This window comes from Giraffa tippelskirchi, chromosome 4, assembly GCF_054371585.1.
Source record: "Giraffa tippelskirchi isolate mGirTip1 chromosome 4, T2T-mGirTip1v1.2.pri, whole genome shotgun sequence".
NCBI lineage: Eukaryota > Metazoa > Chordata > Mammalia > Artiodactyla > Giraffidae > Giraffa > Giraffa tippelskirchi.
In genome coordinates, this window is record NC_137278.1 from 91,409,446 (window position 1) to 91,423,557 (window position 14,112).

At 53.7% G+C, this 14,112-nt stretch overlaps 3 protein-coding genes across 5 annotated transcripts; 1 reads left to right on the top strand and 2 right to left on the bottom strand.

The window, feature by feature from the left end:
• Positions 1-845: 845 nt before the first annotated feature.
• TLX2 (T cell leukemia homeobox 2) lies at positions 846-2,901 on the top strand. The gene is made up of 3 exons (XM_081595861.1): positions 846-1,245; positions 1,693-1,930; positions 2,033-2,901. The coding sequence occupies exons 1-3, from the start codon at positions 846-848 to the stop codon at positions 2,247-2,249; spliced, it is 855 nt and encodes a 284-aa protein (XP_081451987.1). The 3' UTR covers positions 2,250-2,901.
• Positions 2,902-4,071: 1,170 nt separating this feature from the next.
• Positions 4,072-10,047, bottom strand: DQX1 (DEAQ-box RNA dependent ATPase 1). Its single transcript, XM_081595846.1, has 11 exons — positions 9,792-10,047; positions 9,341-9,534; positions 8,579-8,963; positions 8,004-8,237; positions 7,816-7,915; positions 7,552-7,710; positions 7,280-7,471; positions 5,667-5,786; positions 5,300-5,490; positions 4,772-4,962; positions 4,072-4,521 (listed from the first exon to the last, which is right to left on the bottom strand). Exons 1-11 carry the CDS (start codon positions 10,026-10,028, stop codon positions 4,365-4,367), a joined length of 2,160 nt encoding a protein of 719 aa, XP_081451972.1. The 5' UTR covers positions 10,029-10,047; the 3' UTR covers positions 4,072-4,364.
• Positions 10,048-11,032: 985 nt separating this feature from the next.
• On the bottom strand, positions 11,033-14,077 carry AUP1 (AUP1 lipid droplet regulating VLDL assembly factor). Of its 3 annotated transcripts, none has more exons than XR_014083530.1 (12): positions 13,898-14,000; positions 13,680-13,817; positions 13,450-13,600; positions 13,066-13,250; positions 12,746-12,818; positions 12,581-12,654; positions 12,287-12,353; positions 12,089-12,191; positions 11,839-11,958; positions 11,607-11,722; positions 11,304-11,483; positions 11,033-11,209 (listed from the first exon to the last, which is right to left on the bottom strand). XR_014083530.1 is itself a non-coding variant. In XM_081595855.1 (12 exons), the coding sequence occupies exons 1-12, from the start codon at positions 13,945-13,947 to the stop codon at positions 11,173-11,175; spliced, it is 1,233 nt and encodes a 410-aa protein (XP_081451981.1). In that variant the 5' UTR covers positions 13,948-14,000; the 3' UTR covers positions 11,033-11,172. The 3 variants fall into 3 exon arrangements, 2 of the variants coding, with proteins under 2 accessions (XP_081451981.1, XP_081451980.1); XM_081595855.1 differs by having other exon boundaries at positions 11,304-11,422; XM_081595854.1 differs by having other exon boundaries at positions 11,304-11,422; positions 13,450-13,817; positions 13,898-14,077.
• Positions 14,078-14,112: the final 35 nt, after the last annotated feature.

Here is a 14,112-nt window from a genome sequence, read left to right on the forward strand (position 1 = left end):
CCGGACACCCCGCCACACCCCCAACTGTCCTCTTCCCCAGCCTTCAACTTGCCGGCGCCGTTCCCCAGCCGCTTCCCATCGCAGCCAGAAAGCCACAACGAAATTTGGTCTTCGGGAGCACTTAGGCGGGGGCCACAACGAATCCGGGAGTCGTCAGGCTGGACCCATCGGGAGGCGAAGAGTGGGGGCTGTGGGAGGCGGCACCTGCAAGGAAGTTGGTGAGGCAGAGGAAACCCAGGGGCGAGGCCAGTGAGGATGGAGTCGCCTTGCGCATCTCGGCTGACTCAGCGCGCAGCGGCCTGAGCTCTGGCCCCTCCCGTGCAAGTTCATAACACACTAGCCACCTTCCCTCCTCCAACACCCTCACCACTCCCGCCAGCCAGTCTTGCCCGCGCATGGAGCAAACAGGCGTCTCTTTCCCTTTAACGGGCCCGGCCCCGCCCCTGCCCTACCCCCAGCCCCCACTGCCCACCCAAGACTGATCTGTCAGTCACTGCCCCAGCCCAAGTCGGCCAACCCTCTCCACCCCGGACTCGGGCAGAGGCCCTGGCAGTCCAGCGTCCATCCGCGCTTCAGAGTCAGAAAGGGTGCTCCTGGGGCCCCAGTCGGTCGCGCTCCCCCGGGATGCGAGTCCCTGCGCCGACACCCGGCAGAGGCCGGCTCGGTCTGGGTTACTCCCAGTACATAGGGATGAAGACGTCCTGGGCGTCCCGGCGCCTCTCTGCGGCCAGCCCGGCAGGTCCCTGAAGCCACCGCCCTAAACGCTCCGCTGCTGGGCTCCCAAAGCTGTTTGGGGGGCCCTCCCTAACCGCCAAGCCTCCCGAGGTCCTCTTTGACCCGGACCCATGGAGCCGGGGGTGCTGGCCTCGCACAACCTCCCGCACCACGAGCCAATCAGCTTCGGCATCGATCAGATCCTGAGCTGCCCGGAACCCCCCGGGAGCGGCCTAGGCCCGGGTCGCGCGGGCCAGGGCCATGGAGAGAGTGCGGCGTTCTCGGGTGGATTTCACGGAGCCTCAAGCTACGGCCCCGCGGCCTCGCTGGCCCCGGTACCAGGCAGCTCTGGTGTTGGCCCGGGAGGCGTGATCCGCGTCCCGGCGCATCGTCCTTTGCCAGTGCAGCCGCCCGCGGGAGGCGCACCTGCAGTTCCTGGACCCTCGGGCTTGGGCGCCGCCGGGGGCCTAGCGGGACTCACCTTCCCTTGGATGGACAGCAGCCGCCGCTATGCCAAGGACCGGCTCACGGGTGAGGTTGCCCGATCCCTCCAGTGTCATGCCCCACACCGACCCTGTTTTCTCATCTTTGATCCTTCTACTCCAACTCAAGGTCCCCTTTCGTACCCTTCACCCATAGTCCCAGAAGATCCTCCCTCAACTTGTATCTCTCGGTCCCGCTGCTGAGAGGCGCTGGGGAGGTAGCTGCCGTCGATGCCCGCGCTCTCCTCTGCAGTTCACTGTCCGCACGGTGGGGAGGGCAGGGTGAAGTTACAGGGGACGTTTCTCCCTCACCCAAGAGTGAGGGCCATTTCCGAGGCCCCCTTTTTGTGTGTGTAAGACTCTACTGGCGCGGAGTCGAGGTTGGGGCACTGAGGGAGCCGGCGCGGGAGCTCTGCGGCCTCGGCAGCCGCGCTCTCTTCTGTGACACCTCGGGCCGCCCCGAAAACCTAGCCTTGCTCTTTCTTCCTCCCTGTAGCGGCGCTCTCGCCCTTCTCCGGGACGCGCCGTATAGGTCACCCCTACCAAAATCGGACCCCCCCGAAGCGGAAGAAGCCGCGCACATCCTTCTCCCGCTCGCAGGTGCTGGAGCTGGAGCGGCGCTTCCTGCGCCAGAAGTACCTGGCCTCGGCCGAGAGGGCGGCGCTGGCCAAGGCCCTGCGCATGACCGACGCGCAGGTCAAGACCTGGTTCCAGAACCGGCGCACCAAGTGGCGGTGAGGCACGGGGCGGGTGAAGGACCGGGCTGGGCCAAGTGGCGGTGAGGCGCGGGGCGGGCTGGGGCTGACCTCGCTGACCCCGCGTCTCCGCCCGCCCAGGCGCCAGACGGCCGAGGAGCGCGAGGCGGAGCGGCACCGCGCGGGCCGACTACTTCTGCACCTGCAACAGGACGCGCTGCCTCGGCCGCTGCGGCCGCCGCTGCCCCCGGATCCACTCTGCCTGCACAACTCGTCGCTCTTTGCGCTGCAGAACTTGCAGCCCTGGGCCGAGGACAACAAGGTGGCTTCCGTGTCCGGACTTGCTTCAGTGGTGTGAACGACGCCTGCCCGACCGACCGACCGAGCGCTCTATTCCGCACCGAGGCGCCTCGTGGAGCCCCGGAGCTGGGCCCTAGGAGCGCATGGCCGCCCACGCCGTGGTTCTGTAGCAGTTGAGCGTGTGAGGAGGAGCTGGCTTTGAGGCGATCGTCGAGGGCTCCTCGGCCACCGCCGGTTCGCAGGCCAACGTTGCGCAATTGCCCCGCGCGCTTAAACGCGACCTTTCCCGCCATTTCCCACACACTCTTGTCGCGCGGCGGCTGGAACGGAGGGGCGGAGGAGGCGGGACCTGCAGTTTGATAGCCAATGAGGTGCGGGGAGGAGAGCAGGCTGGCCTATGGCTGCCCTCTTGAGGGACTCCGGATTCTTCCGCGGGTGGGTTGGACCCAGGGTTCCGTCGGGCCCAGGGTTCCGTCGGGCCCAGGGTTCCGTCGGGCCCAAACTGTTCACAGGCCCCGCTGAGATTCGGCAGCTGCAGCCTGCCGGGTCTGTACCAAAAGTGTGAAGGAAGGAAGGAAGACGCCAATGACAGGGGAGTAATGGAGGAGGTGCTGGAGGGCGAGTCTGACTGTGACAGGAACCAGAGGGTTATCCATGCTGGGCATGTCATTCTTCAACTGTAAAATAATCGCTAAGGACTTTGAGCCCCATATTGTCTGTGTGTTTAACCTGCTGACTACATCCTCCCACTTGAGCCTCCCAAGTGAGTGGTGGGCGAGACACACTTGATGTAAGAGAAAATCTAAGAACACTAATCAGGCTCTGGTGTCCCTCAGGGACAGAGAGGGAAGCAATGGACAAAGTTAATGGGCCCAGGGGAGTTAGAGTGACCAGAAACTGGCAAATAATAGGAAATGATAGGCTTAAAAATAATCAAAGATAATTCCTAGGTTGGAAATGTAAAGGATCAAGAAATCAATGGTGCTGTGGATGATGAAAGGGAAATTGGGAAAACAAGACCAAGATTAACTCTGCAGGCAAAACTAAATGCTAAACCTAGAGAGAAGGATTCCCTAGAGTAGGAAATGGCAACCACTCCAGTATTCTTGCCTGGATAATTCCACAGACAGAGGCACCTGGTAGGCTACAGTCTACGGGGTCACAGAGAGTCGGACACGACTGAGCCACTGAGCAAGCACACAGGGAGAGAATACATTCTGGAAAAATGCCTTTCGGGGGAGGTCAGTTGACGTCCACATAGAGGAGGAAATAGAATGATGAAAGCAGACAGCATCTCCAAGGGAAGGAACTCTGACTTGAAAAGCAGAGTTCTAAGGATTAAATGTTTCTATCAATTTCTATAAACACATTTACAATGTGTAAGATGATTGAGGATATCAAAGTTAATAGTCTAAGGAAAGAAAAGAGAAAGGAGTACCCAGCTGGTAAAAGCATGATGTTCCTGAAGTTGTTAGAACTTATGGGTGGGCCAGGGGCTGCTGGGAAGCTTGTTGCTGGAAAGTTATGGGTTTGGGTACAGATCCAATAGCCTTGAGGTTTAAGAAGGAGCAGGACTTAAGTTGTATGAGAACAAAAGGGACGATTTTGTCTTATTCTTATAGCACCCCCATTCTTCCTCCCCTGCAGGCAACAGCAGTTGATAACAGTGAGGTAAGCTTTAGGCAGGGTCAGAGGCCAACTGTAGTCAAACTACTTGTTTTCCATGTTAGTGACAGTGAGGACAGTCATAGCACAAAGGCTTGACCAGAGGTGAGAACCAGGCAAGAGGCTATCACTATTGAAGTTCACCCTGATTCTTTTATATTGTGTCATCTTTAACTCTTAGATACTGTAAATGCTACTGCAGAACCAAACTCAAATTTGGTATCATATAAACAGAACTTTTATAGACCAAAAGAGAGCACAAGGATGGGTTTGGCATAAGATGGGTTATGGAGGGCATGTCAGTTCCTCTTCAATAAATAGAAGAAAGCTAAGGAATCGGTCCTACCCTGTATAGACAGGGGCTCTACTCCTAGCTCCATTTCTTGAGACTTAGGTCCCAGTATTTACATTTGACCCTTGGGCTTCTAAGTCTGGATGGCTGCCTGGGTGCTAGCCTGATGGAAGATCTCCTGTGACGAGATGAGTTCAGCTTCATCCCACAGGCAGGTCACTGCAGGACACAGGCAGTTTCAAGTTCTTGGGTGGAGGAAGATTCACTCCTGGTTGAAGAATCTGTCATTTCTTCCCTCAGCTGGTTCAGGAAGTCTCTGCTCTCACTAGGGGGTAAGTTACTCAGGAAGTATGGAGGAGCCAATTCCACCAGCCTGACAGAGACATTCATAATTAGATGATTTCCGTATCCTCTTTCATAATGCATATTGTTGAACTTCTTACTACCCCTTCCACAAACCCTGTCTTCTCAAATCATGTTACTACGAACCACTAAGACCCTCTCACTCCCCTCCATTCCTGCCCCTGCCACCCTACCCCCACTTAGCTTCTCTAAGTCCCCAGCTGTAATTTTGGCCCCAGGAAGAGGAATGGACAGTGTAGGAGGGGTGTCAGGGAACTCACATCTGTGGCTGAATTTCAGAAACAATGGAAAGACAGTTGTCTTTGGAAATGGAGAAACTGTGGTAAAGCACCCACAGTGGGGGTCTGGCAGGAGCCCTTCGGCTTCTGTAGCAGCAGTATGGGGAGAGCTGGGCCACATGCTTATGGGTTAGAAGCAGGTAATTTCCAGTTCCATCTGTGTCTCGGGCCACCTCATTGAAAGACAAAGATATTGAAGGAGTAAGTAAGAGTGAAGTGTCAGTCAGTAGAAGAAAGAAAGGGGGGTTGAAAAAGAATTATTAGCAAGGGTAGTGAGAGTATTAAAAGTAAGGCACACCTCTAGGTGTTATAGCCCTACCATACTACCATAATGTATGGCATTTCCATAGCCCCTTGTACCCCAAAACATCAAAGGAAAAGTTTCTCCTGGTTCTAAAGAGTCCTTTGAATGGCCACCTGGGTCCCAATTTCAGAGGTGGCATACATTAACCTTTGCTCCCTCTACTTTCTGTTCCTTTTATGATCCTTACCCCAACTCTTTCCCCTAACCTTAAGGAAGTATCCTGACACCAGTGCTTTCTGAAGGTCTCTGCGATTCTGCTCAGATCCAAAGGCTGGTTGAGACAAGGGAAGTTCAATCCGTTGCATGAGTTCAAGGAGTTCTCCCCGAAGTTTACGGGCTTGGCACAAAGCTGACCAGTTTAGACCCCGAGCCTGGCACCAAGCCTTGTCTGCTCCACCTAGGAATAGAAAGGGACCAGCTATAGCTAAAGTCCTTGAGACCCCTAAAAGAACCCAACTCTCAGTCAAAGGGCTTCCTTTTCCTGGGACTAGAGATCTGTCAGCTGGCTGCACACCACTTCCTCTCTTTGGAAAATCTGGGATTCTGTAAGAGGATGCAGAGTGGAGCACTCACTCTGTATAAAGGCTTCATACACTTGGATCAGAGAGCTGTGATCACCATCCACGTGTTCTAGCGCTCGACGCAGGGCAGCTTCTTCTGCACAGAGTGGAGGACGAGTAAACCCAGGGGCAGCTGGAGGCAGAAGAGAGGAAGTTCATTTTGGGGAATGAGAACAGACAGCAGTACACTGAAAAAGGCAGCAGTGTCACTCTGGGAACTTAATTCAAAAGACTTCTAGATACTATGCACTTTATTGGACACTGAAGATAAATAAATGAAAAACAGTTTCTGCCCTCAAGGAGCTTAGAGTCTAGTGGGAGAGACCAATACCTAAGATAGGTGTGCGGGCCAATATTTGAAGTTTGAGAATTAGTTGAGTGGCGAAGGGCAAAGGGAGTATTCTAGACGTGGGAATAGCATATTTGGAGAACTGCGAGCACCTAGTATTATGGATATAGAGAATGGTATGTGTGGCAGGGTGGCAGGAGATAAAGCTGGAGGGAGGTATGGGCAAACCTGTGCAAATGAGTTTACATCCTGTTTGGAAGATAGAGAATAACTGATGAAGAGTTTTTAAGAGAATCCACATGTTTGGAAGAAGTTCACATGACTAGTTAGGAGGCTACTCGAGGAATCCAGCTGAGCAGTGATGAGGAGCTACGTTGGCATTAACTCTGGAGTATGGAGAAGAACAGGTAAAAAAAATTTTTTAATTAGGAGATAAAAATGAAAAGAAAAAAAACAACCTGGAGACAGGTTAGTCTAGAATGATGATAGTAGAGTTGCAGAGGTGATGGTATGATTTTGTGGTGGTGGTCGTGAGGGAGTAGATTTAAAAAGGGCTCAGCTCAACAACAACAGAAGTGCTCGAGTTCAGTTCTGGGTTGAAGTTTTGTGGACCATTCTGATAGGAATGACCATATATATATGTATATGGATATATAAATCCAAGATTCAGAAGAATGATATTGTAGCATTTCAGACCATGAATGTGAACGAACTTGCTCAGAGCGTTCAGGGAATGAGAAGACAAACGGGGCAAGGGTAGAACCCTGAGGTTCAACTTACTTTGAACAAGCAGAGGATGAAGCAGAGGAGGAAGAGCTCAAGTAAGAGATTAAGGGAGTGGCAAGATAGGTAGGGTGAAACCACAAGGAGCAGATCAGAGAGGCTTAGGGAGGGGGCAATGTTAAAGTCAGAGTGGTTGCTATCCTCAAGTGTCAAAAGAAAGTCATGAACAGGGCTCAAAAGCGCTCACTGGATTAGGTCTCTAGGAGGCCACTGGTGAGCAGAAGTGTCACCCTTCTGCTGGGGTGGGCCTGAAGCTGTAATGCAGTGGGTGAGGAATACCCCAGATTGAGCAGGATAGAGATTATTCTGAATAATGAAGGGATTACAGGGTTGAGCAAGACAGGTACAGTTGTAGTAAAAACAGGTAGGAGAGACTTGTTGTGGAACAAGAAGTAACAGAGGCAGGAGAGGGATAAGTGATGAAGCCTAACTCTTTAGACACAGTGAGAGCTGGGAACTAGAGCAAAGGGGAAAGGGCTAGCTTAAGGAGCACCAAATCACCAAAGGGAAGGCCTGAAGTAGTCATAAGAGCCAGAGAGGGAAGTGATTTATACCAGTGAGCATGGCGGCCAGGGTGAGCATCTCATCCACACAGTCAAACTCGCAGGAGGCCAGCAGGGCTTTGGCCAGCTCAGGGGCCAGGGGAAATTCTGATAGGATAACTCCCAGGTCTGACAGGTCCCCATCATCATCCAGGGCGGCCAGATAGTCTAAGTCTTCCAGGGCCTGCATCAGTGCTTCTGGAGCTGGAGAGGGAACAAGGCTTACACGACAGGGGATCTTGGAACCTGGAGAGCAGTAGGACGTGGGCAGGAGGGGTGCTCACCAGGCCGGTCCAGGAAGTGACACTTCCCTGGCTCTGCAATCTGTCTCCTCTTTAGCAGTAACATCAGGGGGCTCAAATTCTCCGCACACACTCTGGGCTGGGGCAGGCAGGGAGCCTCTAGTTCTAGGAAGGACTTAGGATACAGGCAGAGGCAGGATCCTGAGGGGAGAAAGATCTGGGAAAGAAGACCACTGTAGATTTCTCAGGGCCTATGGGTTGGTGATTTTTTTTGTGTTTGATCCTATTGAGGGCAAAAGCTCTTACCTGGTGGGATCCCTGCTGCCCGTAGTCGTCTTGCCTCTGCCTGACACTTGCTGACTGGTCTCAACACTTGAGATTCTGCTCGGATCTGAGGACTGTAAACCTGTCACCACCCCCAACCAAGGCCAAGACAGATGAGAGTGGGCTATTTCTATCTTTAGCCCGTGTCCCCTCACTTCTCTTTCACTCACACTTCGAAGCTCCAGTCCTGAGTCAATGACATGTCGAATGGAAGGGAGGGAAAAGGAGAAGTCGGCCAGCCAGTGAGTGACCACAACTTTCCGGGCACCTGATTCTGCGTCCTCGTACACAGCCTGAACAGCTTGTCCACAGCCTGGGTGAAGGGGCAGCACCCGTGGTGGAGGCCCTGGGTTTTCCAAGGACCCTACCTTCCTGGACAAGGACTCACAGCACAGGGAAATTTCCTGAAGAGAGAGGTGGGGTGTTAGGGTAATTCTCACCTTTGTGGGTCAGAGACCCCTTTGAAAAACTGATGAGAGCTATGGACCTTCACTCTGAAAAAGTGCACATACTCATATAAAGCTGGGGTGTTGTAATTTCAGGAACTCACTGAACTGCAAATCTCTACATTGTATGGAATCAAAAAGTTTTTATCCCAAAACCCTGGAGTTTCTCCTCAAGACCCCAACAGAGAATAAGTACTAGAACTCCAATGTTCCTAATAAGCATTGCTCCCATTCTCCCCTGGGACAGGAAGGGGCAGACATTTGACATGAATACCTCCTTTCGCATCCCATTTTTTTACCTCCTCACTGGACAGGTACACTAGCACATCTCCTGGAGCCTCCTTCCGACACAATTCAAGCACAGCTTGGCAGGCAGCTTCTACTCGATCAGTAGGGAAAGAGTCCCTGTAGACAGGAGTGGGACACCTGCCAGTCTCTCTGGGTACACCTACAATAGGAGGATTGCCCCAGAAGTCTTGGAGCTTAGGTTCAAGGGTTGGGTCAGTAACTACAACCACTCTGAGGTCCCCTGGAAGGCTTCCCAGCCTGGCATCTCGTAGGAGTCCCTGGAGCAAATCTGAGGCCACTGACCGCTCCTGAGCCTCATCCAGGACCAGCACACCCCGTGCTCCAGTGCCCCGGGTTGAGGCCACCTCCTGCAGAAGCAGCCTGTCCCAGCAGAACCTGTTGACATTGGCAGTGGGCAGAGGAGTCAGTGTGGACACTGACCAGCCCCAGAAGTCCAGAGGAGCTTCTCCCCAGGGGACCTAGACTCTGACAGTAAAGGTCAGAAAAAGATCCTGTGACTGACTTTCTGTGACCTATTCATGACACTGTTCATAAGCTGTACTCATTAGGAAAGTGAGACTTTCATGATGAGGGTGAGGTTGAATGTCTGAGATTGCTGGCTAGGGTTAAATGGCTGAATTCAGAAGTTGCATCATGCATGATTTAAAGGGTGAGCTAAGCTGAGGGAGGGTACGGTGAGATGTCAGAAGGCTGGGTTTGTTTCTATGGGGTGAGGGGAAGGAGATTTGAGTTGGGCCTGCAAGGGGCCACACCTTAGCAGAGTGTCAGGCCCAGTGCAGTCTTCTTGGGGTATGCTGTATCCAACCTCATGACCCAGGGTCAGGTCCATCTCATCAGCAACTCGCAGGGCCAAGCTCAGGGCTGCTAGAGGGTAAGGCTGAGTCACAGTTACCCAACCCTTCTGGAAACCTCTGGCCAGCACAAACTCTGCACACCACTGTGGGATCTGGGGTAAGCATAGGAAAGGACAACCCGTCAGCGAGACACAGAACTCCAGTCAAAAGTGCTGGAGGAGCTGTGGCCAGTTTAATCTCTCCTTATTTGAGGAGTCCTCTGGTGCTTCACTGCCCGTCTCCTTTTGACCACCTCCCCTATTATTCCACACAGCAACTCCCACCCCATTCCCCGCCTTGTCCCAGGAGAAGCCAGTTCCCTACCCCCTCCCTTTGTCAGAATTTCCTTCCTCCACACCCCCACCCCCACCTGGGTGCTCTTGCCACAACCAGGCTCTCCAGACACCAGTACCACTCCACTGGGGCTACTCTCCAACTGCTCCAAGAAGATAAAGCGAGCAGCCCAGACAGGCAAGGATCGGCGCTGCTCAAGTAGTTTGTAGTAGCGGGAAGAGAAGGGGAGCCCATCAAAGGGATTCACAGCCAGTTCAGACTCCCCAGGGTTTGGGCCAGACTCTTCTTCCAACCCGAGAAGCTGAGAGGCCATGGTGACTGTCTAGCAGGACCTACAGAAGGCAGGGCAGTTATCAAGGCCTTGTATTTGGTAACTGACACCATCTTCCCACCTGATCCCTAACCTGTACCCTCAGGTGATAACACACTGGGGTTCATCCTTCCCAGTATTTCTTGTCTGCCAGGAAACAGGGAAGGGTTGAGTCTCCAAGTAAGGGGCTATCAAAAGTGGACTATTGGGACTTCCCTGGCAGTCCAGTAGTTAAGAACCCAACTTCCAATGCAGGGCACGTGGGTTCGATCCTTGGTTGGAGACATAAGATCCCAAATGTGGCAGGGCAACAAAGCCCGTGCACCACAACTAAGACCTCACATAGCCAAAAATAAATAAATAAAGATTTGGTAACCAGTGGGAAGGTCCCCTGGGGAAAAGAATGAAGAACAGGAGGAGTGGGGTCAGGAATTGGGGAGCAGGGCCACAAGGATCCTGGATTCAAACCTGCCTGCAGCTCTGAGACGCGTTGGAATGGCAGCCAGTTCCAAACCCACCCAGCAAGTCACCCACAAACCCTGACCTGCTGTGAAGTACAACGGTCAGTTCCGGATCCACCCTGGGGCACTGATCAAACACAATCCTAGAGACTGTTCTGGGGTGGGGCCATGTGCTCCACCTTATTTAATCTAGCTAGGAGCCTATGGAAGACAGGCTCCAGCCACCACACTGAGCATGTGTGAATTCTACAGACTTTGTGTACTGTGCCCATTAGTGAAAGGTATCCTGGGACTTGCAGTTCTGCAGCTGTTTGCTCACACACCTGGGCTGAATTCTGAGGCCAGGGTCCAGTTGCTGCTGGGCATTCAGGTTAGTTATACTTCCTTAATATCACTCATCTCTTGACATGAGGAGGTGATTGCAGACAGTTCCATTCTGACCAACCCTCCACAAACCCACAAGGAGGCCCTCATTCCTGATCCCCGCAACCAAGGGAAAAGGGACCTGCTACAGGGCTTTTGAGACCCAAAGAGGCAACAGAGACCTTGAGTGAAAACCCTGAATTTAATGTGATACTGGGGGGGAGCCCCGTTCCTCCCTTTAGCACCCACCCACCCGGCCTGTTTTGAGTTGGGTGAGGGCTGCCCCCAGTCTCCGTCCTGCGGCTCTGGGTGCCATCCTGTACTCAATCAGCCTCCTGGGCCTGCCTCTCTGTGAATCGCCTGTGGGACACAAGAAGACATCGTATGGGCTTTGCCGTATTATTCCCTTTCTCCAACCTGCCCTTTCCTACCAGTTGTCCTCTAAGCTTCTCACCTTCTTGCATATTCATACAGCGCCTGCTTTCGCTCCTGTAGACTCTCCTGCCGGGCCCAGGAGGACTTGGCAAATGTTAGGGCTGTGGGCTGAGGGGTTGCCGGGCCAGAGCTGGGGAACTGAGGTGATCACAATGTCAGAGGGCTTGCGAAGTCATCACATTAAACACGCATCGAATGCCTACTTTGCAAGAGAGGTACTGTGCTAGGGTCTCAGGATCAAAAAACAGACATCACGACAGGGAATATGCAGCCTGCCCCATCCCACCTCAAGTCTTGGACCTGCTCTTTTTCTGGGTCTCACCTTGGGAGTGGAGGCTGTGGCAAGGGACTGGGTCCCCTCAGTGATGTCTTCAGGCATGAAAGCTACAGCTCCCTCAAGCAGATTAGTGATGGTCAAGTCTACACAGCCAGTCCTGGCTGGGGAGAAGGGAGAAGTGGAAAGCACAGTCTATTTCTCTGCTCACCTTCTCCCTTCACCACCCACTTTCCCTCTCTATGCCTGTCTCCTTGGGTAAAGCTACTCTTTCTCATACCTAGGTCTCTCTGGATGACACCCAGTGGAACATGGGGTAAAACCTCCTTCACTCTCTGAGCCAGAGTTGCCAGATGCACATCAGGAGAAGGGCCAGGGGAGTGAGGGAAAGAAGACTGGGCTGCAAAAAAGAAATCCAAAATATGGTGAGTGGAAAACTAGAGGAGAGAGGCTGATTAGTACAGGCACAGGGAGGAAGTCAGAACAGGCTGAAAAAGAGTTGAAAAGCTTTATGTCCAGCGACCACACACCTGACTGAGGGCGCAATCTGGGGTGTCTCTGTCGCTTCATGTGCTCTGCTTTGTCCGCTGGAGTGAGTCGTGTCCCTGTCTGGCCCAATTCTTTGGCCACCAGCTACGGAGAATTGGAGGATTGGAAGTTTCTCAAGTGTTCTTCTCCTTCCCACTAAAGAAAGAACCCACCTCCACCCTGCCCGTGTCCTCTACCACCTGTTGTACACGGAGGGCAAACTCTTCATTCCCCTCCCCCAGCTGTCGATGAACAGGACGGAGCCACCTGCAAAAAACAATCCAGGTCCATGTTGGGGGCACCCACTCTCCACTCTGATACCTCTTTTCTTGCAACAGTCGTGGTGATAGTAGGGGAGATAGTAAATACTTTATACTGCCTCTGTGGTAGGACCTTGATATTAAAAGATCTGCAAATGGACAGGGCAGAGACAGCTACTTCCTTGACTTGAGATGAGTTTCTCCCAGCCACCAAAAAGTGAGGACAGTTAATACCTTACTTGATACACCGTGAAAGGGACGAAAAGTGACCACAGCAGTTCTGAGACCCAGGAGGCATCTGACACCGTCTGAGGGGAGGGCATGAGTGAGGTCTAAACCAGGGCCAGGAGTAGGAAACTTCCCCTCCAAACCCAGAGATTCCCTGTGGAACACACTCACCACGGAGACAAGGGGTCTCTGGACTCGCAGGGTAAGAGGCTGTACCACATCCTGGATAGAAAATGGCCAGGAACTAGAAGAGTGAAGAAAGTAAGATGGAATTCTAGCCAATCTAGTCAGCAGCTCATATCTGACTTAAAACAGATACTGTCACACTGTACAAGTAGAAATGTGGGAAATAAACGGATTCAGGGGAGAGAACTAGAAGTGGGCAAAAAGTAAATAAACTAAGAAGGTAGGGGGCAGGCCTGAAGAAGGCTGTGAAAACCCAAGGGCCCCCAAGCCTGATCAGCTGGAGACAGATACCTGTGCTCACCCACCTGAAGCGCAGGAGCCCCTCCCGGCCATTGGTGGCCTCTTCCTCGGGGAATAGCAGCAGAGGGGTAGGGGGAAGCCTTGTTGAAGCACAGAATCTCTTGAGTGACTCCACCAACTCCCCCTGACCATCCATCTCCACAAAGCCCCTAGACCAGCACACAAAGCTTGGGGGACTATTGAGTAGAGGCTGGGAACCAGAAGGAGAAAAACCAAGAAGAAAAGAATGCTGTGAAGTGAGAAAAACTGACATATGGGTAGAAAAGCGAGGTCGGGGTAAGGGTCAGTATCTTGTGCTCCCCAAGGGAAAGCCGAACACGGAGAGGGGCGCCTTGAGCTGGGCCCCAGGGAGCCACTCCGTGGCACTCTTGGCTTCCTCCCTAACTCACGGTGCTACAGCTGGTGAGCAGGTTGACTATGTTGTGGTCGAAAGGTGTCACGTGATTGGAAATGAGGACCCTGACACGGTGATCCCGGAGTCCAGAGTCCTCCTGCCGGGCCACGAGCCCCAGCACTGCACACATGGTCCGTACCACGAACCTGCGAACGCAGGCAGTGGTGACTACCTGGCCTCGGGCCAGGCCCAGCCCCGACCCTCCCCGAGCGCCCGGGTCGGAACCTGCGAACGACACTGTCTGGTAGCGCGCAGCTGACCAGGAAGACGTGAATCCCAAGAAACAGGCGCAGGACGAGGAGGCAGAACCCGACTGGAGCGTAGAGTAGTAGCGCGAGGAGCAGGAAGCCGTCACCTGGGAGCCTGGGGGCGAGAGGCGGGGTGATCGGGCGCCGAAGGCCAAGTGGACGCGGAAGTCGGTCTCTTCCCGCCGGGGCTCTTACCGGTGCGAATCAAAGAGCCGCTCCGGCCCCGGCGACGAGGGAGGCTCCATTGCCACTGCTTTAGGGTTGTCTGGCCGATGTCGCCATCTTCGCGCCCCGCCGCAGGGGCTCTTGGGAAGGCGGAGTCTTCGGGCATCCGCCCAGGGTGCCGGGACCTGAAATTCTGAGGCGCCCCGGAAGGGCTAGCGGTCCCAGCATGCCTCGCGGATCCGTGG

Bases quoted from the DNA above. Each gene is read 5' to 3' on its own strand.
- TLX2 (XM_081595861.1), top strand. From the start codon at position 846: ATGGAGCCGGGGGTGCTGGCCTCGCACAACCTCCCGCACCACGAGCCA. The intron at 1,246-1,692 runs GTGAGGTTGCCC...TCCTCCCTGTAG, and splicing joins TGCCAAGGACCGGCTCACGG to CGGCGCTCTCGCCCTTCTCC. The intron at 1,931-2,032 runs GTGAGGCACGGG...CCGCCCGCCCAG, and splicing joins AACCGGCGCACCAAGTGGCG to GCGCCAGACGGCCGAGGAGC.
- AUP1 (XM_081595854.1), bottom strand. From the start codon at position 14,033: ATGCCCGAAGACTCCGCCTTCCCAAGAGCCCCTGCGGCGGGGCGCGAA. The intron at 12,819-13,065 runs GTGGGTGAGCAC...TCACTCTTCTAG, and splicing joins GAGGGGCTCCTGCGCTTCAG to TTCCTGGCCATTTTCTATCC. The intron at 11,723-11,838 runs GTATGAGAAAGA...CCTTCTCCCCAG, and splicing joins TGTCATCCAGAGAGACCTAG to CCAGGACTGGCTGTGTAGAC.
- DQX1 (XM_081595846.1), bottom strand. From the start codon at position 10,028: ATGGCCTCTCAGCTTCTCGGGTTGGAAGAAGAGTCTGGCCCAAACCCT. The intron at 5,491-5,666 runs GTGAGTGCTCCA...TTCTATTCCTAG, and splicing joins GTATGAAGCCTTTATACAGA to GTGGAGCAGACAAGGCTTGG. The intron at 4,963-5,299 runs GTTAGGGGAAAG...TCTTTCAATGAG, and splicing joins TGTCAGGATACTTCCTTAAG to GTGGCCCGAGACACAGATGG.